Source organism: Podarcis pityusensis (assembly GCF_964106645.2).
Source record: "Podarcis pityusensis genome assembly, chromosome: 9".
In the NCBI taxonomy this organism is placed as follows: Eukaryota; Metazoa; Chordata; class Lepidosauria; order Squamata; family Lacertidae; genus Podarcis; species Podarcis pityusensis.
The window spans coordinates 893,639-918,628 of record NC_138034.1 but is presented as its reverse complement, the minus strand read 5'-3'; the positions used below and the strand labels follow the sequence as shown (position 1 = coordinate 918,628).

Below are 24,990 nucleotides of genomic sequence, written 5' to 3'. Positions count from 1 at the left end.
GGCAGTGGCAGTATTGGTGGCGCAGCTGGTGCTGGCGGTCCTTATGAGCTCTGCGGGGCTGTGGTGCTCACCATCTTGAGCCTTGATGTGCTGGGACAGCCCTCATCCAAGAGCTGGACAGCATGGAGGATGCAAGGTCAGTCTCTTTGACCAGCCATTTTTGCACAAGGAACCAGACTGGGCTGTTAACTTTGGAGAGCAGCCCACTGAAGCAGCAGAGAATCCCCAAGCAACACACAGTGAAATGGAAAGAGCATCTCTTCAACTTGCAGGGATGAAAAAGTGATCTGCTCAGGCCTCAGCAAGAAGATCAGGCTGCTGCCTGCAGCGAGGGAAGACATTCTCTCTCCCCCACCCCTCTTCCCAGTGTCACACTTCATGATCATAATTACTTTTCAAAATGGCTAGAGACAGGGAGAGAGCCCTGGTTTATGTACTGCAGCCTAGGTCGTATAAATAAGCCACACACTAAGCTAAGGTTTATGTCAGGAACCCTGTTTTCAATGCACATATCTGTCTGAATTTTATGCTTTCAGGGATACATGCATTTTTATACGTTGGAGGGGGAGAGAGATCATTCTCTGATACACAACTCTGCAAGAGGTGGCTTTTCTCCCACCTTGTGGTTCAATGCACAACACTAGACAACATGTGCCATTATAGACAGGCATGTATCAGAATCCAGTGATACATACTAACACAAACTGCACCCTCTCCTTTGTGGAAGGTGGTGGGTGGAAATAGTTTATTTTTTACAATGACTTCCAAAGGACACAGTCGAAGCTGCTTTGGTCATAAGCTTTAAAGCAACATTTTAAAGTCTCTGTATATTATGATCAATGATGGGCAACCAGGTTGGCAGGTTTAGTTCAGAAATACAGCTGTTTATATTCCACTTATTTTCGTTCCTCTCCCAGTCCATCATTTGTGGTACTGGTAATAGATTAAGGTTATGCTCTCCAAAGTGTGCCATAATAATATATTCTAAAACCAAGGCTGTGTATTGATTTCATAGAACCATAAAATTATAGAGTTGTAGAGTTGGAAGGGACCCCAAGGGCCATCTAGTCCAACGCCCTACAATGCAGGAATCTCAGCTAAAGCATCCAAGACAGATGGCCATCCAGCCTCTGCTTAAAAACCTCCAAGGAAGGAGAGTGCACCAGCTTCCAAGGCAGTCCGTTTCACTGTCAGACAGCTCCTACCATCAGAATGTTCTTCCTAATGTTCTGCCAGAATCTCCTTTCTTGTCCTTTGAATCCATTGGTTTGAGTCCTCCCTTCTGGAACAACAGAAAACAAGCTTTTCTCCATTTTCCATGCAATGGCCCTTCAGGTACAGCAGAGCCATGAGAAGCAGTTATAACCGCCACAAGCATGGCCTGCACTTGAACAATTCCATTTGTGGAGTTGTGGATCTCTAATACATCTGGTTCAACCATTCTACCCTTCACCCTACCATGTCTCCCGAGGGAATGCAACACCATCAGCACCATGGCCAGTCCGATGCATCAAGGCCCACAAATGGGAGGAGCAGGAGAGGCCTTACTCATCTAAGAGGTTTCCTTCTGACCTGTGGCACTGAGGGCAGTGCCCTCTCCGGGAAGACAGTGAAGTGCCTGGCAGAGGAGGGAGGGGATGGCCCCTTAGGAGCTGCAGGAGCAAGGCGTGGCTGCTGGAGGGAGAGAACGGGGCATGTCGGTGTATGACTACAGTCTGTTGTTACCAGAGGGAAATAAAATCCACACTGCTAAATCTTAGAACTTCTGCAGAGGTACTCAAAAGATGGCCTGCAGCCTGCATTGGCAGGCTCGATTTTGCACAGAGCTTGCCAGCAGTCAGCAAATGGATAGAGTCCTCACTGAAATGCCAGCAAGGCCCACAAATGGGAGGAGCAGGAGAGGCCTTTCTCATCTAAGAGGCTTCCCTGCATGTTGTTTCCCTCCTTAGCCAATCAAACATTTCTTTGCCATTGCGGGCTTCCAGTATTTAACCAGGAAACACCCCTCCATAGCAGATGCAGGATGAGAGTGCATTCCCAGGAGGTTCCACCAGGAGATGGGTTGAATAGCATCCTTGGGGGGGGGGGTAGATTTGGGAAGGATGTCTAAGGAAGCCTTGCACAGAGTCAAGCCGTTGGTCCATCTATGGACTATGGACTCCAGCTGGTAGGTCTTTGCCATCGTTGAAGCAGAAATGGCATTTACTGAACTTAACTTGAGAAAAATTGGGGACGTGACAGAAACATTATAATAATAATAAATTATTTATACACCACCCATCTGGCTGGGTTTCCCCGGCCACATTAACGGTGCTTCACCATCCTGGAAAAAAGTGACAAGTAGGGTGCCACAGGGTTCTGTCCTGAGCCTGTTATTGTTCAACGTCTTTATCAATTACTTGGATGAAGGAATTGAGGGGATGCTCATCAAATTTGCAGATGACACCAAACTGGGAGGGGTAGCTAATGCCACCAAAGACAGAATTGGGATTCAAAATGACATTAACAGATTGGAGAACTGGGCCCAAATTCACAAATTACATTATTCTACAGCAGCAAAATTAGCTAATGCACATGGAGGATGGAGCAAGGTTGTTTTCTCCTGCTCTGGAGGGTCAGACTCAAACCAATGGCTTCAAATTACAGGAAAGGCAATTCTGACTGAACATCAGGAAGAACTTTCTGACAGTAAGAGCTGCTTGACATCGGAACGGACTCCCTCACCTGGGAGACTGTGGACTCTTCTTCAATGGATGACCCTTGGGATCCCTTCCAACTCTACAATTCTATGATTCTATGAAATAAAAACTGTGAGAGCCTCATAGCAGCAAACAGGGGCTGCACAAGATCAGGGAGGAAGACAAATTCCGTATACCCAGTTGCCTGCAATTAGAGAGCAGGGAGACAGATTGTTGGCCAAAATTATTTGATATCCAAAATCTTGGAAAGAGATGGAATGTGGGAGGGGAGGCAACCATATTTTATTTTTGTAGTGTGTGTGACTCCTTGGCAAAGAGTTTGGATTCATTTTTTAATTCTCTTGCCTAATGGTTTTATGATCATCTTCATCAACTTAATTGTCTTTTGTCAGAATAGAGAGGATATATTTATCTGCATGTGATGGAAATAAATTTCTAAAATAAAACTGATTACCCTGCAGCCGCTGCCTCTCAACCCCTGCCAGGTGCCATATATACCAGTGGCATTGTAAGGTAAAGGTAAAGGGACTCCTGACCGTTAGGTCCAGCCGCAGATGATGTGCGGGGACGTGCACTCATCTTGTTCCATAGGCTGAGGAGCTGGTGTTTGACTGCAGACAGTTTTTCTGGGTCATGTGGCCAGCATGACTAAGCCGCTTCTGGCAAACCAGAGCAGCGCACCTTGCGGGGATTCGAACCACCAACCTTTCAGTCGGCAAGCCCATGCGGCACAGTGGTTTAACCCACAGCACCACCCGTGTCCCATTGTGGCATTGTAGTCACCAGCTAGTCAGCTGTTCTGATCACACACTTGGGTCACACACCCAAGCTCCACCCCAACAGTCCCATATGTGAGGGTCCCATACATGACAACTCCACTCCAAACTGTCTCCCATTGGTGGTTCTGGATATATTAGACTGCAAATAGTTTTGGCCCTTTGGTGGCCATCACCATCCTAGGACCAAAATATGCTTGCTATGTCATCACACTGGGGGGAGGAAGATGGTGTTCTCCAGTTGTTGGACTATGACTCCCATTACCAGGCAGAGGGCCTTCTCGGTAGTGGCACCTGCCCTGTGGAATGCCCTCCCACCAGATGTCAAAGAGAAAAATAACTATCAAACTTTTAGAAGACATCTGAAGGCAGCCCTGTTTAAGGAAGCTTTTAATGTTTAATAGGTTATTGTATTTAGTGTTTTGTTGGAATCCGCCAAGAGTGGCTGGGGAAACCCAGCCAGTTGGGCGGGGTATAAATAATAAATTTTATTATGATTATGATTATGATTATGATTATGATTATGATTATCCCTGACTGCTAGTGATGCTGGTTGGGGCTGATCGAAGTTGGAGTCCACCAACATCTGGAGGTCGGCAGGTTCCTCATGCCCACACCCTTATTACGCGCCATTCCATATTGGTTCACTCAATGAAAGAGAGAAATGTTGCCTATCCTTGGAGAGAAATGTCCACATGCCCCACCACAAAGACAACAGCATTAGCCTGGGCAGCCCACAAGGCAAGGCTGAACTGAGCCAACTCATCAGCAGGAGAGGTAAATTCCATGTGACTTGTTGCCGGGGGAGGCCAGGCTTGTAAGCAGGAGATTACCGGCAGAGTGTGGAACGCTCCTTGACATAGCTTGTACGGAACTTCAAGTGCAAGCTAATTATGTTTGCAATTACAGCTGCTCCTCAGAACCCCCAACTCCCGGCGGGACAGCACGCCTTCCAAGAGCTGACAGGAGGGCAGAGAGATAGCATGCTTTTCATTCTTCCTGCATAAAGAGCCTGGGTACATGGCAGCGGAGCTATATGTGCTGCTATGGAGGGAACAGTGGAGGGCAACAAGGGGAAAACTTTGTGTTAGCAGTTGGATTAGCCCAGGAGAGTTAGATGCCCCCGTGGAGCATCAGAGGCCTCACAGGCAAAGGTGAAAAGGGCTGCATCAGCCCCAAGCGAGTAAGGAAATTCACTCTGGCTCACCTCATAATTAACTCATAGAGAAAATACCACTGCTGGGAGGTGTGCATTCTAGGTCTCGCCTTCATGGAGGGCACAAGTTCTGAGTTCAAGGTGCATCACACCGTTTCTTGAGTCAGGCACACCAATGAGACTGACCTGTCTGCTGCTAACTCTGCAACTGGCATGGTGGTGAGGGAGGTTTCAGGGAGGAGGTACTGGACCCTAAGCAGGTAGACAAGGAAACATAGTCATGAGAAGGGAAAAGCCTTGAACCTTCTCCTCCCCACCATCCATGCAAATTCACATTGTCTAGAGTGGCCCATGCAGGAGCATAGCATGGGGAAGGGACTACGGTGAGATCATCACAGGCACATTTTTCTGGGGGGCATGCTGCTCACGCCACCCTCCCCAAGCCAGCCCTGCAGCACTTTGTGATGCTGGAATACGATCAGAACTGAATCGAGGCTCTGGGACTCACGACAGCTACTCCTAGCTGTTGTTTTCATTATGCGGGAGGAAACGAAAACAGGAGGGGTGGCTTGCCTGAAGCACAGCAGTAATTTCTACCTGTTCATAAACCAGCCAGTGCCAACTTGGTGCCCTCCAGATTTTTTGGACTGGCTGATGAGAGTTGTATCCAAAATATATGGAGCAGGTTGGTGTGGGATGTGAAACACAAGTAGCAGTCAAGTACAACATTCCTTGTTTGCCTAGAGTGGACATGCAAAGGGGATGTTTGTTCCAACCAGTCGAAAACTTCCTGTTTCCTCCTGGGCTGTAGCATCCTTCCTTTTGTTTTGTTTTTTTAAATGATATTTATTAAGAATTTTACAATTACAAGGAAAAAAAACAAGAAAGAAAAAGAAAGAGGAAAAAACAAAAGAAAAACAAATCACAATCAAACAATACAAATTGATAAAAATCAAAATCCAAAAAATAACACAACACAATCAAAAGACAAAAATAAGCCACAAACATTTTAAAAACAAATCCAATATTCTCAAATCCTTAACTGTCATTACCTTCTTTCTTTGACCTCCTCACTCCTCCCTTTTTTTGTATCCTAGTTGTTAATTGTCACAGCAAATCCTTTCCATTTTTCATAATATTCTGTCATTACATTACCTTAATCTATTTTAATCTTATCTTACTATAATAAACCTTAACACTTAAAACTTAGATCTTATTTATACCACTTTCTCATAACCATAATATTCTTACATAATTCTTTAAACATTTTTTACTAAAGCCAAATAATTTCGTTCCAGCATTTTTCTAACATTCATCAATTTTATAAAACAATCCTAATAAAAAAAATTTTTTTTCTTCTTCCAATCCTCATCCAGCATCTCTTCCTCCTGGTCTCGGGTTTTGTCAGTCCTTTCTATCCCATCAATCTAGCGCATTAACCTGGTAATCTTATGTCCGAGGCTCTTAAGTCTCTTCCATGTCCCTTCCGCGGCTCTTCTTCATATTTATACCTGTACTTTACTTTGTCTCCTGCTCCTTTCACTCGTGGGAACTCCAACTTAACAGTGCTTTTGACCCTTCTCGACAAATCAGCCCCTTTTCCATAGTCCACACTAAACTCCATGTGGTATTTAACAACATGTTTCAAAGTTGTTAAATACCACATTTTCCTTTCTTCTCTTCCTCTCCGTGACTTCATCCATCATATGAGCTACAGTGACTGCTAGTCTGCAGTCACTGGCATTTACCCCCCGTATGGGGTAGATACACATGTACATATCTTTGTAACTAAGTCTTCCTTCAGGGATCCAACTGTGAACTGATGGTGATGCTATGAGTAAACTACTTTTATATATCTTAAATAAGATTGTGGCGTGTTCATTCTTTTTAGAGGGAAATAAAAGGATCTTACCAAGAATCTATATCAGGGATCGGCAATGTGCGGCCCACGAAGACCATTTTACCGGCCCACGAGCCATCCTCGAACTGAACCGCCCACTTGGCGAGTCCCCCGCACACTGTGCTAAACCAGTGCAGCGTGGCACGGGGACTCACCGAGCGGCGCCGGAAATCGTGTCTGCGCACACGCAGATACCGGAATTGCTTCTGCGCATGCCCAGATGCCAAAAATCACTTCTGCACAGGCGTGTTTTTGGCATCTGGACATGCGCAGAAGCACTTTCCGGCACCGCAGACATGCACAGACATGATTTCCGGCTTTGCACTGCGGGAGTGATCCGGCCCATGGCCAGTAAGCCTTGCTGACCTGATCTATATTGAGAAGCTTAAACAAGCTTGCAACCAGCTGCCCGCTGTATGTTTAAAAGGGGAATGTTGAAACTCTGCAAAATTATAGAACTTGCTAGTGCAAGTTAGGAAGGATATTAATAAACAATATATCTTCTCCTGCTTCTCTGAACATTCCCACAGTTGGTGGCTGCAGCCATGAACAAGGAGACCTAGCAGCTAGTTGCAATTGTTCAGAGATGGTGGAAGCAGCCTTTCAGCCAATCTAGTATTAAGCCATCATGTTATTGATTAATGTGTAAACATTAATACAATCAGTGATAGCAATGATACATGAGAACTGCCCGTTCCAGGATCCCTCTGCATCATCTCAGCCCAGTTCTGTGTCACCTTTTTTACAGATTTTCACCGCGTCCACTGATCTCACAAAGAGTCTTACCTGTGGGGTATGTACACCATCTTACAAGAAGCCTGCATCCAACCACTTTATGAAACCATTCTATTTGTCCTTGCAGATGTCGCTTAGCTCCATTCATCCCTGGAAAGTAATTGTTTCTATAGTAACCAATGCATTTAAAAACATTTAAAAGAGAAGGATAGGAGAATGAACAAAGGAAGCAAGGATGCCAAGTGTGGTGTGCTGCTGTCAACAGGGGATAAGTGGTTCAGTCAGCATAGGCTTACTCAAGTCTCACTCTCCCCTGCCCAAACCAGCCAAGCCCTTCTCTCCCAGCAATGGCACTGGTCATTCTTGGAACTCTACTGACTGACTCCTCTCTTTCAGCAATTAGAATGCTCATGAATTTTCTGTGATGTGACAGGAGATCATCCCATTGCTTGGCAGGGGGCACAAAGGGCGGCCCCACACATACTGTAACTATTTTGCAATCGAAGTAGGTACACTTGTACAGCAGTTCAAAATGAAGATAAGCAAGCAATTGTGGAAAGGATTGTGACAAATGGAGCTCTGTGTTGTTAGTCCTTTCAGAACAGAAATGTGTGCCTGAAAGAAACTACTGTAATTCACTCCAGGCTCACAGAACAGAGTGACTTACTAATTTGTTTGATAAAAATGAAACATATGATCATAGCATCTCCAAGACGCATCTTACCAATAGCACATACAGAGGTGTGTCTTTGGTCATGTGCACATGTGTCTGTATTAAAAATCTGTCAATTTCAATTTCTCTGTTTCTCACTCTTCAGTTCGTCACATCTGAATCAGTTTTAGATTTTTTAAAAAAGGTTTCACAAAAATTATTCAACATTACAAACTCCCATTAGATTAGGGGAAATTGCTTAAGAGACATTTGCACTAAAATGTTCACAAAAATTGATTTATATTTTCATGCACATTCCTCCTAAGCAATTTTCCTTAATATAGTGCAAGTTTGCAAGTTATTTCCACCAACATACACATTTTAATTTGAGCTTTCCTCTAACGTGCATTTTTGCAGACTGTTTTTTGGGGGAGGGGTTGTTTTGGCTGAAGAGCCACCACAAAATTAAGAGTGATGAATCTGCAGGAGCTCTCTGTTCTTCCTGAAACTGAGCCCTGCAACCATGGAGCACACTTTTTAAATCTGCCTTTCACACCTGCAGAATTATGTAAATAAAAGGAGGTGGCCCAGTGAATGTTAGCAGGTTATCAGCTTGCCTGGCACATTGAAATACATGGATCTGCATGGTCCTGAAAAGAGGCATTTAAAACAAATCAATTCTTAGAGTGCTGGTCCTTGCAGAAACCTAATACGGACTCCTGAAAGGCCCAAGAGCTTCAGAAGATTGTAGCAGAGTGGCTAGAAATAGCTACAATTATCTAGTATTTTTTCTAGGCACCGGCAGCTGGAAAAACTCACGCATGCATGTAAAGACATTCTCTCCAAGACTGGTGTGATGGGGCGGGGGGGGGGGGGGAGCTGAGTCTCCAGGAGAAATCAATTAATACTTCTGCATCATGCTACAATTTAGCATTAGATGCACAGCCTGCCTCAGTCCTAGGACATAAGAATTTAGGATTATACTCCCTGTTAGTACTGCTCAGAGAAGACCTTTTAAGATTAATAGACATGCGTAATTTGGGTACGTTAATTTCAATGGGTCTAATCTGAGGGGAACTTAGTTGGATACAACCAATAAGAAGAGCCTGGCTGCTGGATCAGGCCAAGGGCCCATCTAGTCCAGCACCCTCTTTTCACGGTGGCCAGCCAGAAGCAGCCAAAGCAGGTTGTGAGTGCAGCAGCACTCTGCTGGGGAGGCTTGAGAGAGGCTTGCACTATGCACAGAACAGGGACATTATGTCAAGCACCAGCAGCGGAGCCATGGGTGGTTTGGAAGAGCACCAGCCCAACACACATAATGCCTTTGGGGTCACATGCAGGTTGTTCCCAGTGCATTTCTGACCAACTCATTGACTACACATGGGGTGACTTTGTATTAGGTCAAGGATGGGAGGTCTCTCTCTGGCCCTCAGAAATATTCCCTAAGCCACACAACCCTCATCTGGCCACATTTTTCACTGGTCTTGCACCACACCTATCTCAAATGGTTTTTCTTCTTCTTCTTGCTGGATTGTGTCCTTGGATGGCAACCATCCCTCTTGCTTGCTTGGGTGGGGGGTGGGGGGAGCTGCAGGTGTGCAGAGAAACCTCTCACTCTTGGGTAGGTGAGATGTTGTCCACCACACAAAGGTCAGAGTTGCATCAGATGTTACATCTGCTTTTGCACCAGGTCCTTCCATTTCTGCCTCTGGACCTGTCCACTGCTGGCAAGGGGGTGGGCACCTGAGGCAAAATGGGAAGGTGCTTCTCTGCATGTGCACTGCCAGCTGCCTGCCCCACTGAAGCCTCACTTACTGGGGTCCCACAGCTTTGGCTCCTAGGTTCCAGCGGGGATGCCTAGCGTGATCTTACAAGACCCTGCTAATTGGGGCTCTCTGCCTCACTTATCAGGTTTGGGGAAGGTTATGCAAAGCCAAAGGTGGCCTCTGAGAGATATTATAGTGTTTTAATTCTATTAGAGTTTAATTGCTTTTTAACAATTATCTTTTGTAGGTTTTTAGCTCTTTATATTTCCTAAGGTTGCCATAGTTCAAAAAGTAAAAACCAGGACACTTTTGAAAGTTATTGAGCTTTTTAAAGAAAGACCCCCAACATTTTGCAAAAATGCCCCCAAAACATGATATTTTGATTGCCTTGCCTAAGATCCAGGATGAAATTCTCGGAAATTTTCGGAAATTCACCCTGGATGTCAATTCTGCCTTTGAAATCCTGACAATGTCCAGGAAAGTCGAGACTTATGGCAGCCCTAATATTTTCTCAATTTTTCAACATATGTGTAAGCCACCTGAAGTCCTGGTCTGGGGGAAAGGCGGGGTATAAATAAATATGATAACGTTAATACTGTAATGATAATTGTGCCAAGATTCCAAGCAATACTGTATGAGATAAAACAGCAATTCAGTTTGTTAATATTCCTGCAAGCTTTTTCCAAACAGCTGTGAGGCTTACCATCAGGTGCTCAAAAGCACCTGCATCCAGTTTGAAAAGACACCCCACAGAGGGAATGTATGGAGGGTTTATTTAACAAGCATGCACACAGAGCATGGCCCACTAGAGGCCTCAGTCAAAATTAATTTGGTGGTCCCCATTCTCCTGTTTTAATTAGTGCTCTCCCAGGACTCTGCAGAGTCTAGAAGCCGAGTTTCTCTCACTCCCAATCCACCACACACAGACACACACGCATACACACCTCTTTCAGGGTGCTGTGGAATTTATGTACTCAGCAAATTAAATGAACAGGTGCGGGGGAACATGGCAGGATGGATGAGGCGACACACTTTTATTTGGTGTGTTAAAAACATTTTATGGTACTTGTTTGTTGTACTTATGCCACCTCTTCCTTCAAATTTCCATCATTTCCTGCCCACTGGGAAAGTGCTCTTCAGGGAAGAGATCTGCTGGATTTGGGCCTAGATGTGACTGTGGTGATGATCCTGTATCAAGACTATGCCAGCTGAGAGAGCAAGGGGGGCTCTGATGCTTCAATGCTATTTGACTCAACAAAATAAAGAAATCACTGTCTGAAAAAAGGGAGTAGCACTGATTGGCTAGCTTTCTTTAAAGTAAAATAAGTTTTAGGGGAATCATTTCACTTTCAGTTGGCGCAGCCCAATCACATATTCAAGAAAAGCCAGGCTAATGTGCTCCTGCCTTAACCAAAAGAGTCACGCAGTGGACGATGCAGTGATTACTGTGGAAAGAATATCCTGAGTTGGACTCATCCAGCACCTTCTCTCCTCCAGGCTAAGCAGTGCAATCCTGCAGAAGTCTACTCAAAAGTAACCCCCATAGTCCAATGGGATTTGCTCCCAGAAAACTGGATGCTGGGTTGCAGCTTCCCTCTGTGGTCTTTCTAACTGGGCCTGCTTTCTGATCTGGAGGAGGAAACTGGGGTAGGAGGAGCCTTCTCCTGATGCAATTTTCTTCATGGATTCTAGGGTTCCGAATTACCTGGTCTGATTGATGAGGTGGCACCACAACACCAGCACCCTGCCCATTTTTGCTGTTGCTGATGATTTCCAGGCATTGTATGTGCAATGTGTGCACAGTTCTAGGTTGTTGTTTTTAAGGGGGAGGCTTCCAGAAGGCACAAATGCCTTTCCCCAAACCCCATGAGCCATATTAATCACCCCAGCTCCTCCTTCCCCGCCCCGCTGTCCCTGGTCCATACTCACTGCTTCTTCAGAGTGTCCCAGCCAGTCAGGGATTCTATGAGGAGCAGACTGATGTCACAGCAGCATGCAGCCAACCAGATTTGCTGGCATGATTATACCACTGAAGGCTTATGGGAGCTAATGTTTTATGACCACTATTAAAGTCATTCTAAATGAGTGCAGGGAGGAGAGGGAACAGCCCTGTTGCTAGGCAATGGCCCTGTTCTCCAAGGCAGGCAAGGAACATTTTCACACCTTTCTCAAATCCCTGCCTCAATGATCACCAGAAGAGGAGGATGCTTTTCAGAGCAGAGGGAGGGATGTTTGGGAAAAGCAGCCCCCCCTTCCCATTTTGGATCAGTCCCAGTAATATGACATGGTACGACAGAGCCTGTAAGATGTTATAAGATGGAGAAAATGCAGAAACATGAGATCACTGCAAAGCCAAGGCTTCTGCTTGGGTACAAGCTTTGACACAGAAGCAATAAATAAGCCAAGTCAGGATTTTTTCTGTAACCTTCACAGCAAGGACTGTGCATACTAGTGAACACGTAATTACCTGTATAAATTGTAACAAGTGGGCAGGCTGCTAAGGAGCCAATAAATCTTGATTCTTATGAACCTCACTTCCCTGCACTCAAGATTGACTGCAGCCACTCTTAATTGCAAAGCATGGAACTGCATGCCCCACATGCAAAAGCATTTCTGAATGAAGCACAGCAGGGAGATCTTCAGCACACTGAAGAACCTTCAAAAGAACTGGGGCCACAGATGTGAGGAAAGGTAAATGCTGGGATGTAAAGGTTAGAATGTCAAGCAGCAATTAACTGCAAAACAGTTGCTCCAACCAAGGACTAATGGGCAGAATTTTATTTCAACAGGGCAGGGATGGGGAACTCCTGGCTCAGGGGCCAAATGCAAAGCCCCCAGCCCTCAGAACTCCCTGGGCCACACACCCCTCCTCAGTCTTGCCATGCACTCTCCTTGAGTATTTTTGTCTCACTAGGACGTGCCTTTGAACACAGATGGTGCTTCTTCCTTGCCTAGATGGAGGGGAGAGAGGGGAATGTTTTGCTCCTGGCTCCATCCAACACTGGCATGTGGCCCTTAAAAGCTTGCTTTAGAAAGGAAGGTGGCCCTTAGGCTGCAAATAAATTACCACATCCTTGGTAGGATAGTCAAGCTAGCAGCTTGACAAGGATCAAGGCTGGCTTATGTGAAAAGCAAGAGTCTCCCACCCCTTGCTGCCCCCACAAATTCATAAGCAAAAAAAATGCATATGCAGAAATAGACCGTATTGGCTGCTGAAACTTTATTCAGTCCTGGCAATGTGAGCAAGGCCCTCCAATGGAGTAGAGACCAGCAGCAGATGAGCTTAGCCAGGCAGGTCACATGGCACACAGAGCTCCATGTCCTCCATGACCACATTTGCCACCTGAGGCAGATGCCTCCCTCGGCCTGATGGTAGGACCAGCACGCCCTTGAGCAGCAGTTTGGCTGGGGCTGAGGGTTTTCAGGCTGCATTCCTTGCCCTGATCCACACAGCATGTCTGGTGGTGCTGTGAACCAGGAAGCTACCTGATCCCCTTGAGGGACCAACAGACTCACCAGTACATAGCAGCCTTGAACTGCTTGAGCTAGTGATCCGTTCCTTCTGATTCCTATACAATATTACGTAATCTTGACCTCTCAGAGTAAAGTGAGGTTTGGAATTTAGGACTGAGTCCAGAAAAGTCATTGTGCCAGAAGAATGCCTTCACTGGTGAAGTGGAGCTTGCCCTCACACACCACCCTGCTCCTCAAAGACATGCCTCAAAATTTGGTCCTCAATGACACGCCTCAAAATTTGGTCCAAGGGGTTGAGGAAGACTCCAGTGTAGAGCTGTGTGTGCACATGGTGGTGGGGAATGCAGAAGGCCGGGAGCAAGAGTAAGTTTTGTTGCAGGAACAGATGTTGCTCTGACCACGATGTGTATCCCGGATCCCTCCCTTTCCCCTCAGCTATCCAACGAATTCTGCACTTCCTCCAAAATTGTGACATGCTTCTCAACATGTATCAAAGTACATCTTTAAATACATATTTTGAGAGAAAATAACATTTCAACACTTTTAAAAAACCACAGATTGATGCAAAAGCAGATGGAAACTGAATTATGGGTAAAAACATGCAGATGTGACATGGACTGAGAACACAGAGTCATCTGTTCCTGGCTCAGAATAAGTCATGCTATTTCCACTCAAAAACAGAGAATAGCTGGGCTTATTGCTGAGCCAATGCAATTTGATTTCTGAGCCAGAGAAGAATCCAGGTGAGTATTAGAAGCCCCTGAGACTTGCTTTCCTACAGCAAAAGTATGAGTCTTGGCCACATCCCCAGCCTGAACAGCTTTGAAGGTCTTCTTGGGCAGGATGGCAAAGAAGATAAAGCTGATATATAGATAGAGCAGCAAGACTGGTTAAATATTCAAATAATATTAATTACTTCGGATGCTGACCTCTTCATGTTTTAAAAACACAAAACTAGACCTGAAAGGAATATTTGGCTTGTCAGCTCTTTTCTCATTTAGCTTGCATTTTATGCTCAATAGGATACCATGCGCTACATGGATGTTTTCAGGGAGCCATCCACAACGATCTCTTTCATGTCACTTGAAGTATGACTGTACTTAACCATTTTGCCCAAATGCACATGCCTTGTGCCATTCTGTAGCAGCTAGTACTGACAACACACTGTCACTTCTATGGAAAACTCAAGTCCTCAGGATGAGCTGGTTAATGTCAGATACACTGCAGGACTCAGAGCCTGGGGAAGCTCCTTGGGAGATACTAGAACTCTGGAAATTCACTGCCACAAGACAAGACACACACTAGATACAGCTCTTCCCTTTGTCCAACTGCCTACATTCCAGATATGCCAACGACGGAGATTTCTGCACAGCCACTGTAGGTTCTCTCCACTGTGGGCTGGTTTATGTCGGTTCAAGGTCACATTCCTGCCAGGCAAAAGTGCTCAAGGAGGGAGCAGGCAAGGAGTGCTGAGCAGCATGTTATGGGGAATGTCCCCAAGGCCAGATGAAGAAGTCGAAAGGCTTCCCAGCCTTTGGCTGCAATTCTCCACTACTGTGAAGGTGTCAAATAAAATAATATTTATTGTTGCTACTGCATTTCAACATTATCTTTAGTGCTTTTGTAAGCCAACTAGTGTGCTAATACAGGGGAAAGGCGGGGTGTTCATTTGTCATAGAAGTCAATAAGCCCAGCTACCATGCTCTGCCATGGGTTCCATTTCTTAGCCACTGTACAAAATGACAACCTGGGAGAAGGTTGGGAACCCACAGATGACTCTGTCTATGTTCCTTGCATGCTCCATTTTCATCTATTGGCGGCACTTGGCATGCCCAGAGCTGAGAAAAATAGCAGGAGAAGTGTTAATTTGGGAGTGGCCAGTCTCTAGCCATGGTGATAAATTTGCCAGGGATCCAGGCATTTCATGCAGCTGCTTCTCCCTCTGTCAGCATGACAATGTGATTAATTTTCTGTGCCGATTAAGCTCATTTATCACAGCCATGTGACTCTGGCATAGCCTGCAGGGAAGGAAGGGAAGATGAAAGGAGAAAGTGAATGAGAGAACTGCAGGGAAATAAAGGAAGGCAAGGTAAAGGGACCCCTGACAGTTAAGTCCAGTTGCAAAATGACTCTGGGGTTGCGGCGCTCATCTCGCTTTACAGGCCGAGGGAGCCAGCATTTGTCTGCTCCACAGACAGTTTTTCTGGGTCATGTGGCCAGCATGACTAAGCTGCTTCTGGCGAAACCAGAGCAGCGCACAGAAACGCCGTTTAACGGAGTGGTACCTATTAATATACTTGCCTTTTTGGCATGCTTTTGAACTGCTAGGTTGGCAGGAGCTCACCCCGTCATGGGGATTCGAACTGCCGACCTTTTGATCAGCAAGCCCAAGGTTCAGTGGTTTAGACCACAGCGCCAACTGTGTCCCTATAAAGGAAGGCAAGAGGGAGCTAATTCTAAGCTTAGGATGGGGACCAGCAACCCTCCCTGTCTTGCTGGGCTCCAGCTCCCATCAACCTCAGCCAGCAGGGCCAATGCTCAGGGATGATGGGATCTGGAATTTAGGAACACCTGGTTCACCACAGGTCCCCGCCCCCCGGTCTAGAGAAAGAGTGGGCTCAATTCAAGCTGTATCACCATCATCTTCTGTGGCTGATTACATGAAGGGGAAGAAAAAAACGGCAGGGGAAATGTGCCTCATCAGAAACACTTGGCACAATCTGGGGGAAATGGGAAGCAGAATGATAATAAGGCCAAAGAACCCATTCGGTTTGCTTGTTTTTTTCTATTTCAAGAGATATGCTCAATATCATAAGGACAGAAGAGGCTGCCAGATCAGGCCCTACTTGGGGACACCCTGAGCCTTGCATTCAGCCTGAATCCTTCCCAAACTTGTCTTGCTTCAGGATGTCCAGACTGAAACCTTGCCCTGCACTCAGCTTGAGTTTGGTCTGGCCTGGCTTTGCTTTGTCACAGAGCAGGACAACAGCTCCTTTGGTGACGTCTCACCTCAGGTTGTGAAAACCTAGAATCATAGAATCATAGAGTTGGAAGAGACCACAAGGGCCATTGAGTCCAACCCCCTGCCAAGCAGGAAACACCATCAGAGCACTCCTGACATATGGTTGTCAAACCTCTGCTTAAAGACCTCCAAAGAAGGAGACTCCACCACACTCCTTGGCAGCAAATTCCACTGTCGAACAGCTCTTACTGTCAGGAAGTTCTTCCTAATGTTTAGGTGGAATCTTCTTTCTTGTAGTTTGGATCCATTGCTCCGTGTCCGCTTCTCTGGAGCAGCAGAAAACAACCTTTCTCCCTCCTCTATGTGACATCCTTTTATATATTTGAACATGGCTATCATATCACCCCTTAACCTCCTCTTCTCCAGGCTAAACATGCCCAGCTCCCTTAGCCGTTCCTCATAAGGCATCGTTTCCAGGCCTTTGACCATTTTGGTTGCCCTCCTCTGGACACGTTCCAGTTTGTCAATGTCCTTCTTGAACTGTGGTGCCCAGAACTGGACACAGTACTCCAGGTGAGGTCTGACCAGAGCAGAATACAGTGGCACTATTACTTCCCTTGATCTAGATGCTATACTCCTATTGATGCAGCCCAGAATTGCATTGGCTTTTTTAGCTGCCGCGTCACACTGTTGGCTCATGTCAAGTTTGTGGTCAACCAAGACTCCTAGATCCTTTTCACATGTACTGCTCTCAAGCCAGGTGTCCCCCATCTTGTATTTGTGCCTCTCATTTTTTTTGCCCAAGTGCAATACTTTACATTTCTCCCTGTTAAAATTCATCTTGTTTGTTTTGGCCCAGTTCTCTAATCTGTCAAGGTCGTTTTGAAGTGTGATCCTGTCCTCTGGGGTGTTAGCCACTCCCCCCCCCCCAATTTGGTGTCATCTGCAAATTTGATCAGGATGCCCTTGAGTCCATCATCCAAGTCGTTGATAAAGATGTTGAATAAGACCGGGCCCAAGACAGAACCCTGTGGCACCCCACTAGTCACTCTTCTCCAGGATGAAGAGGAACCATTGATGAGCACCCTTTGGGTTCGGTCAGTCAGCCAGTTACAAATCCACTGAGTGGTAGCATAGTCAAGACCACATTTTACCAGCTTCTTTACAAGAATATCATGAGGCACCTTGTCAAATGCCTTGCTGAAATCAAGGTAGGCTACATCCACTGTGTTCCCTTCATCTACCAGGCTTGTAATTCTATCAAAAAACGAGATCAGGTTAGTCTGACATGACTTATTTTTCAGAAATCCATGCTGACTATTGGTGATCACAGCATTCCTTTCTAGGTGCTCACAGACTGTTTGCTTAATGATCTGCTCCAGAATCTTCCCTGGTATTGATGTCAGACTGACTGGGCGGTAATTATTTGGGTCCTCTCTTTTCCCCTTTTTGAAAATAGGGACAACATTTGCCCTCCTCCAGTCTGCCGGGACTTCACCTGTTCTCCAGGAATTCTCAAAGATGACTGCCAGTGGTTCTGAGATCACATCTGCCAGTTCTTTTAATACTCTTGGATGCAGTTCATCTGGCCCTGGAGACTTGAATACATCTAAACTAGCCAAGTATTCTTGTACTATCTCCTTAGTTATTCTGGGCTGTGTTTCCTTTGCTGAATCATTTGCTCCAAATTCTTCAGGTCGGGCATTGTTTTCTTTATCGGAGAAGACTGAGGCAAAGAAGGCATTGAGGAGTTCAGCTCTTTCTGTGTCCCCTGTTTGCATTTCACCATCTTCTCCTCTGAGTGACCCCACTGTTTCTTTGTTCTTCCTTTTGCTACGGACATACCCATAAAAGCCTTTTTGGTTGCTTTTAACCTCTCTAGCAAGCCTGAGTTCATTCTGTGCTTTAGCTTTTCTGACTTTGTGTCTACACGTGCTGGCTATTTGTTTGAATTTCTCTTTGGTGGTTTCCCCCCTTTTCCATTTTTTGTACACATCCTTTTTTAATCTTAACTCAGTTAAAAGTTCTTTAGATAGCCACCCTGGCTTCTTTAGGCACCTTCCATGTTTCTGTCTCATTGGTATTGCCTGACGTTGTGCTTTTACTATCTCCCTCTTAACAAACTCCCAGCCATCATGAACTCCCTTTCCTTTTAGTATTACTGTCCATGGGATCTCACCCAGCACTTCCCTAAGTTTTATGAAGTCGGCTTTCTTAAAGTCAAGAAATTGAGTCCTAGTATGATTGGCTGCTCCTTTCCGCTGTATAGTAAACTTCAGAAGAGCATGATCACTCGCGCCTAATGATCCTTCCACTTCTACCCCACTAACCAGGTCATCAACATTGGTTAGGACCAGATCTAAAATGGCTGTTCCTCTTGTTGCTTCTCCCACTTTCTGGACAATGAAGTTGTCTGCAAGGCCAGTGAGGAATCTGTTTGACCTTATGCTCTTGGCTGAGTTTGACATCCAACAAATATCCAGGTAATTGAAGTCCCCCATTACTACTATCTCCCTTCCTTTTGCATGCTTGGCCATCTGTTCCAGGAAGGCATCATCTATGTCCTCCGTTTGGCTTGGGGATCTATAGTAAACTCCCACAATGAGGTCACTGTTATTCTTCTCTCCCTTAATTTTGACCCAAATGCTCTCCCTTTGGCTTTGAGGTTCTAAATCTTGAATCTCTTCACAGGTATACACATCCCTGACATATAACGCCACTCCTCCTCCTCCTTTCTTGTCTGGTCTGTTTCTCTGAAATAGATTGTATCCCCCCATTATTACATTCCAATCGTGGGACTTATCCCACCAGGTTTCAGTGATGCCTATTATGTCATATTTAGTTTGCTGTACCAAGAGCTCAAGCTCATCTTGTTTATTTCCCATGCTTTGCGCATTAGTGTACAGACATTGAAGTCCATTAATCATTCCCCCGTGACTCTTATTTAAGGGTTTTTTCCTCCCACCACTAGGTCTGTGTGCTGTTTGCTCCATTTGGTCTATGACATTTGGATGATCATCTTCATCAATTGATAGACTCCTACCTTCAGGAGCTGTCTCCCTCCCCCACATTAGTCAGTTTAAAGCCCTCCTGAAGAGGTTTCTGAGATTTTTGGCAAAAACATTCCTCCCAACCGTTGTGAGGTGCAGCCCATCGCTTGCCAGAAGTCCATCTTCAAGAAACTGCAGTCCATGATCTAAGAATCCAAACCGTTCCTGTTTACACCATTTGCGAAGCCAGCTGTTCACTTCCACTATTTTCCCCTCTCTCCCTGGGCCACGTTGTTCAACTGGGAGGACAGATGAGATGACAACCTCAGCTAATGACAGAAATTGGGGGAGTGGAATCTGATAACCGTTGGAAACTAACATATTCTAGGCAAAACAGCCCCACCCTCCTCCTGCTTCTCCCCTTCGATTAAGGTCTCCTTTCTTCCCCTTCCCCCCTTCTGCTGCTGCCAGTGCAGCTCATTTGCTCTGAGTCTCCCCACCACTCTTGTTGAAGTGTCTTCTGTTGTTTCTTCCAGCCCTCTGCAAAGCTGCAAGGGTGGGATGGAAGCCCTCCCAGCTACAAAGCCATTCCAGAAGGCACCGTTAATATATCGTTACTGCCATGCCGGAAGTCTCTCTTGAAAGCATTCCAGAACATCCAAGTCTTCAGGCTGCTTTCTCTCCATTCATTCAGGAACTTGCTTGCAGCTGTCAGGTCATAAAGGAGGAATGAGCTTCCCTGGCTTCCCTGCGTTGACACCACATGCTGACCTATGGAAATCAGAGGCACTGCAGGCTATTAGAAGAATCTCAGGGTTGGTTCAGATGGTGAATTCCAACAGAATGAAGGATGTCACGAGTGATAGATCCATATAGTCAAAGAGATCCCGGTGCATTTTGAGTTCTTCCCTGTTTGTTTTCTTCCTTGTGTTGACCACAGTGACCTTGGAAGTCACCGATGGGATTCAGCAGCCGCATCTGACCGTGGACCTGTTCACTCCCAGCCTTCTCCCCTGATCACAGGCAAGAGGGCCAAGAACAGCTTCAGACTCATCGGATGGAGTTGATTTTTCCTCCCCGCACTGCACAGTGCCCATAGCTGGAGGGAGCTAGTTCATTCAGTCAGCCCCTGCCCAAGGCAAAATATCTTAAAAACAGGTCTGGTTGACCACAGTAGGGATGTAAGAGAAATGGAAATGGCGAGTGTTTGCTTATTCACCCCTTGGTGAAATCAGTCCAGCAAATATGGTTACACCTCCCAGTGTTTTGATTTTCCAGGGACAGTCCTGGAATCACAGAAGCCATCCTGGTTTCTGATTTGATCCTGGAATTTCCTGGTTTTCCTTTTTCCCTCTCCTCCACCTCTTGAAGAACAAGTGGTGTGTGATTTTGTGTGTTTAGGTGTAAAAACAGAGTCCTGTTTAAGCTGAAAATAAAATCCCTGCACCAAATGAAGGAAATGGTTTAGTCCTACCTATAATTATGTAGGGAAAGGTCAGCAATCCACTTTATATTTTTAATGGCAATTCTTCTGCAGCCAGCCATTTCTTAGGAACCATGTGAAATGTTTATTCCTTCATTGTAAATGGAGACTTACACTGCCTACTCAGAAGTATTCAGTGGAGCTTACTCCCAGGTAAGCGGTAAGGTGCAGCCTTATACTTCAATCTTAGGCACCAACTCCCTGGGGCCCTGGGTGCCTGAGCACCCACAAAATTCCCCATAAAGAGGCCAGGGCTGGTGATAGAAGAGGGACTAGTGTGGGTTGAAGCCAACTTAGAAAGCTTGAACTCCACCCTTTCCTTACTGGACAAAATGGTCCATGTGACAAGCCAGGTCAGTCTCCCTCCTCTCCTTCCAGAAAAGGGAGGGGCAGTGGCAGTGCCTGGTCTGAGCATAAGGAGTAGCTGAGCTCTATTGGGTTTAGCATTTCTAGTTGTGCTCCTGGTTTTGCCTCCAAGGTTACTGATTGCCCTTGGATTCTGGCTCCCCAGCTCCTGGCTTTCTCCCAGATTGCTGCCCACAGCCCAGGCCTCATCATAGAATTGGAAGGGAACCTGAGGGTCATCTAGCCCAACCCCCTGCAATGCACGGATCTCAGCTATAGTATCTATGACAGATGGCTACCCAACCTCTGTTTAAAAACCTCAAATAAAGGAGAGTCCACCACCTTCGGAGGAAAACTGTTCCACTATCAAACAGCTCTTACTGTCAGAAAGTTCTTCCTGGCGTTAAGCGTTAAGAATCTCCTTTCCAATGAAGCAAGGCATTGGTTTCGGTCCTAACTTCCAGAACAGGAGAAAACAAGTTTGCTCCCTCCTCCATGTGGCAGCCCTTTAGGTATCTGAAGCTCGTTGTCTATCCTAACTCCTCCCAGGATCCTCTTTTCAAGGCTAAACATACCCAACTCTCTCAACCCTTCATCATCAGGCACTACCCAGCGTTATATAGAAATACCCAAAACATCACTTCCAAAAGCAATATGGGGTGAATTAGGAACAGTTTTAAAAAACCAACAACACAGGGACAACTATTCTAAAAAATAGAAACCTTTTGGAATTTATGCATTAAAAGAACAACCCTAATTAGATCTTCCCAGGACTACAAAGTACTGCAAAAATAATTATTCTGTCCTCAATCGATTAATTCACTGCTTGCTTGATTAAGTAGCAAAATAATTACTGAGAAAACCAACACAGCTTTAGCCAACAGAGTTCATTTGTTACAGCTACTTTTTTTAAAAAAATGTCTTCACATTTTTTCACTTCCCCCATTGTAACTCTTACAATGATATTAACCAATCAATCTAATGATGCAACGAATATCAGCTGAGCTCTGATCTATAGATCAGTGGTTTCTAAATTTTCTGCCTTGAGGGAACCCCTCCCTTCACTGACTCAGACCCAAACTACACAACACTAAAGTGATGTGTTCAATTTTCATATAAATGAAAGCCCTGGGGTGTGGGGGTGTGGCTTATCAGGCTTGGGGCAGCAGGAGTGGGGAGATGATTTTCATTCTTTCCCTTCCACCTACTGTGATCTTGACAAATCTCTCCCTGAAGCTGTTATCTGCATTGGAAAATTTCCCACCCAGTGCAAATTCAGCTGGGGATCATTTTTGCTACAATTGCAACAGAAATTGAGTGGGAAGGGTTAAACTTTCCCATCCCTACAGTCCTGAAAGCTATTCATTGTCCCCTCTTCCCCAAACATAGCCTGTTATTTGCACTTGTAGAAAGGCTAAACATTTACAAACCTCGGGTTGTGAATGTGATCCATGCAGGAGGCAGGTTCACAACCCGCAGCGTTCGCAACCTGCAGTGCTGCATCTGTGCACGCGTGTGACACGATTCGGGCACTTCTGTGTATGCACATTACGTCATTTTGCACTTCTGCGTGTGTGCAAGCGCCAAAACCTGGAAGTAACCCATTCCACTACTTCCGGGTTTGGTGTGGTCCGCAACCCGAAAACGCTCAACCCGCAGTGTTCGTAACCTGAGGTATGACTGTAATAGGGTACATTGCACTTTCATCTGCTGAGGACCCTTGAGCAGTTCTGCTACAAATCTTCAGTCCAGTGCAAAAGGCTCTGTGTCATGTTCTAGGGCACACTCTCTACATTGGTCTCGCCTCCTGGCTCACTCACAGGAACTCAGTGGCAGTTAAGTAGTTAAGTACTGTTGTGCATGTACCAAAGAGTATCCTGAGAAGGAGGACAAATTTAGTGGAATTCTTCACTGCACAGATTCAGCAGCTCCCAACAAGAGAAGATAATGAGATGAATTCTATATTTTCTCTTGTGTAGCCCACAAGACAGCAGATTGGGATGGAAACCTACTCCCAGGTGGTATCACATATGACTGGGCGTAGAGGATTGTATAACAAAACATTTCTCCAAAGTAACATTGAATAAAACTGTGCACACAGAAAGCAAGATTTCATGGGGGAGGTGTCTAGGTGAGCCTTCTCCCTGAGGTGTGAGCTTTCTGTGCGCAGAGAAACATTCATGCATAAAATCTCCAATCTATAGTCACCAGTGGTTGAGTCCAGGAAAAGTTTAACCACCCTATGTAAGATTAATACTATTGCTACAAGTTTCTCATGGCCTTTGGCTAGAACAATAAACTTAGGAAATATAATATATTAGATTGGTGTGAACTGAGTTTCTCTTGCTGTAACTAGATGAGACATTGATTCCTGCATTCCAGGGGGTTGTACTAGATGATCCTTGGGGATCCCTTCCAACTCTATGATTCTATTAGCAACATGTGATCACCGGTCTTCTTTCTTTAGGAAGATTAAAGAGCTTATCTTCTTGGAGTGAGGCTGTTGCTTCCTGAATTGGGTTCACTTACTTCCAGGGGCATCACCTGCCACATGACCCAAACTGATATGTGAAGTCTTACCCATAGACATTAGTGGTGTGGGGCACCAGGGCGCCAGATTTTGGAGGGCGCCACAGGCTGAGTGTCTGGGAAGGAGAGGCAGGGTGCGCTCCCTTTCCTGCTCTGGGGCAGCCCAGTCCCCTCCTCTCAGCTGCCCATCAGAGCGCGCTGTGTCTGGCTCAGGGAAGCCCCTTTGCTTCCCTTCCCGCTGGGGCTGCCTGGGTGCCTGGCGGGTGCAATCGGGGGCGGGGCGGGCGTCTGTCCCGACCATCTCTAGCCGCATCGCTGCCTGCGCACCTCCCTGCGGAGTCTGCGAGCGGAGCAGGGAAGCGCCCTGCGCAATCCCGGCACTGAGCAAGGGTGGGACAGCCGGCGAGCCACCTGATCTGCTTGCTGGCCCTCCTGTCGTGTGGACTTCCCTGGATGGGGGCAGGTAAGGGGTGCTGGGCGCTTAGAGGGAGGCTTCACGGGAGGCCGCCTGGGCTGCGATCCGGGCGCCTCTTACTTACGTGCAGCTCGTGTCGGACCACGCGATGCAAATGAGCTGGACCGAAGTCCCCCCCCTTAAAAAAGGTCAACAACTCTGGGAAATGGGGGGGGGGCACCGGAGAGATATTTGCACCACGGCGCCGGATATGCTTAAGACGGCCCTGTGTGAAGTCATTCTATTTACTATCTGATCCCTTATTGGCTGAGATTGTCTATGTGGTGACCAGTCAAGGAAGAAGATGCAGTGAATATAAGAACAGCCTGCCAATGGCTCATCTAGTCCTGTGTCCTGTTCTCACCGTGGCCAACCAGATGTTGGCATTTGACAAGGTGCCCCATGATATTCTTGTAAAGAAGCTGGTAAAATGCGGTCTTGACTATGCTACCACTCAGTGGATTTGTAACTGGCTGACTGACCGAACCCAAAGGGTGCTCATCAATGGTTCCTCTTCATCCTGGAGAAGAGTGACTAGTGGGCTGCCACAGGGTTCTGTCTTGGGCCCGGTCTTATTCAACATCTTTATCAACGACTTGGATGATGGACTCAAGGGCATCCTGATCAAATTTGCAGATGACACCAAACTAGGAGGGGTGGCTAACACCCCAGAGGACAGGATCACACTTCAAAACGACCTTGACAGATTAGAGAACTGGGCCAAAACAAACAAGATGAATTTTAACAGGGAGAAATGTAAAGTATTGCACTTGGGCAAAAAAAATGAGAGGCACAAATACAAGATGGGTGACACCTGGCTTGAGAGCAGTACATGTGAAAAGGATCTAGGAGTCTTGGTTGACCACAAACTTGACATGAGCCAACAGTGTGACGCGGCAGCTAAAAAAGCCAATGCAATTCTGGGCTGCATCAATAGGAGTATAGCATCTAGATCAAGGGAAGTAATAGTGCCACTGTATTCTGCTCTGGTCAGACCTCACCTGGAGTACTGTGTCCAGTTCTGGGCACCACAGTTCAAGAAGGACACTGACAAACTGGAACGTGTCCA

General features: G+C 46.0%; 2 protein-coding genes across 3 annotated transcripts in view; both read right to left on the bottom strand.

Moving 5' to 3' along the window:
- LOC308485665 (uncharacterized protein) overlaps window positions 1–19,063 on the bottom strand; it is a 539,283-nt gene extending 520,220 nt beyond the window's left edge. The window contains exon 1 of the mRNA XM_081021579.1: window positions 17,995–19,063. Coding sequence (XP_080877705.1) covers window positions 17,995–19,047 — 1,053 coding nt within the window. The 5' untranslated portion in view covers window positions 19,048–19,063. The remainder of the gene's footprint in view (window positions 1–17,994) is intronic.
- LINGO1 (leucine rich repeat and Ig domain containing 1) overlaps window positions 1–24,990 on the bottom strand; it is a 665,590-nt gene that overhangs the window by 337,993 nt on the left and 302,607 nt on the right. The window lies entirely within an intron of this gene.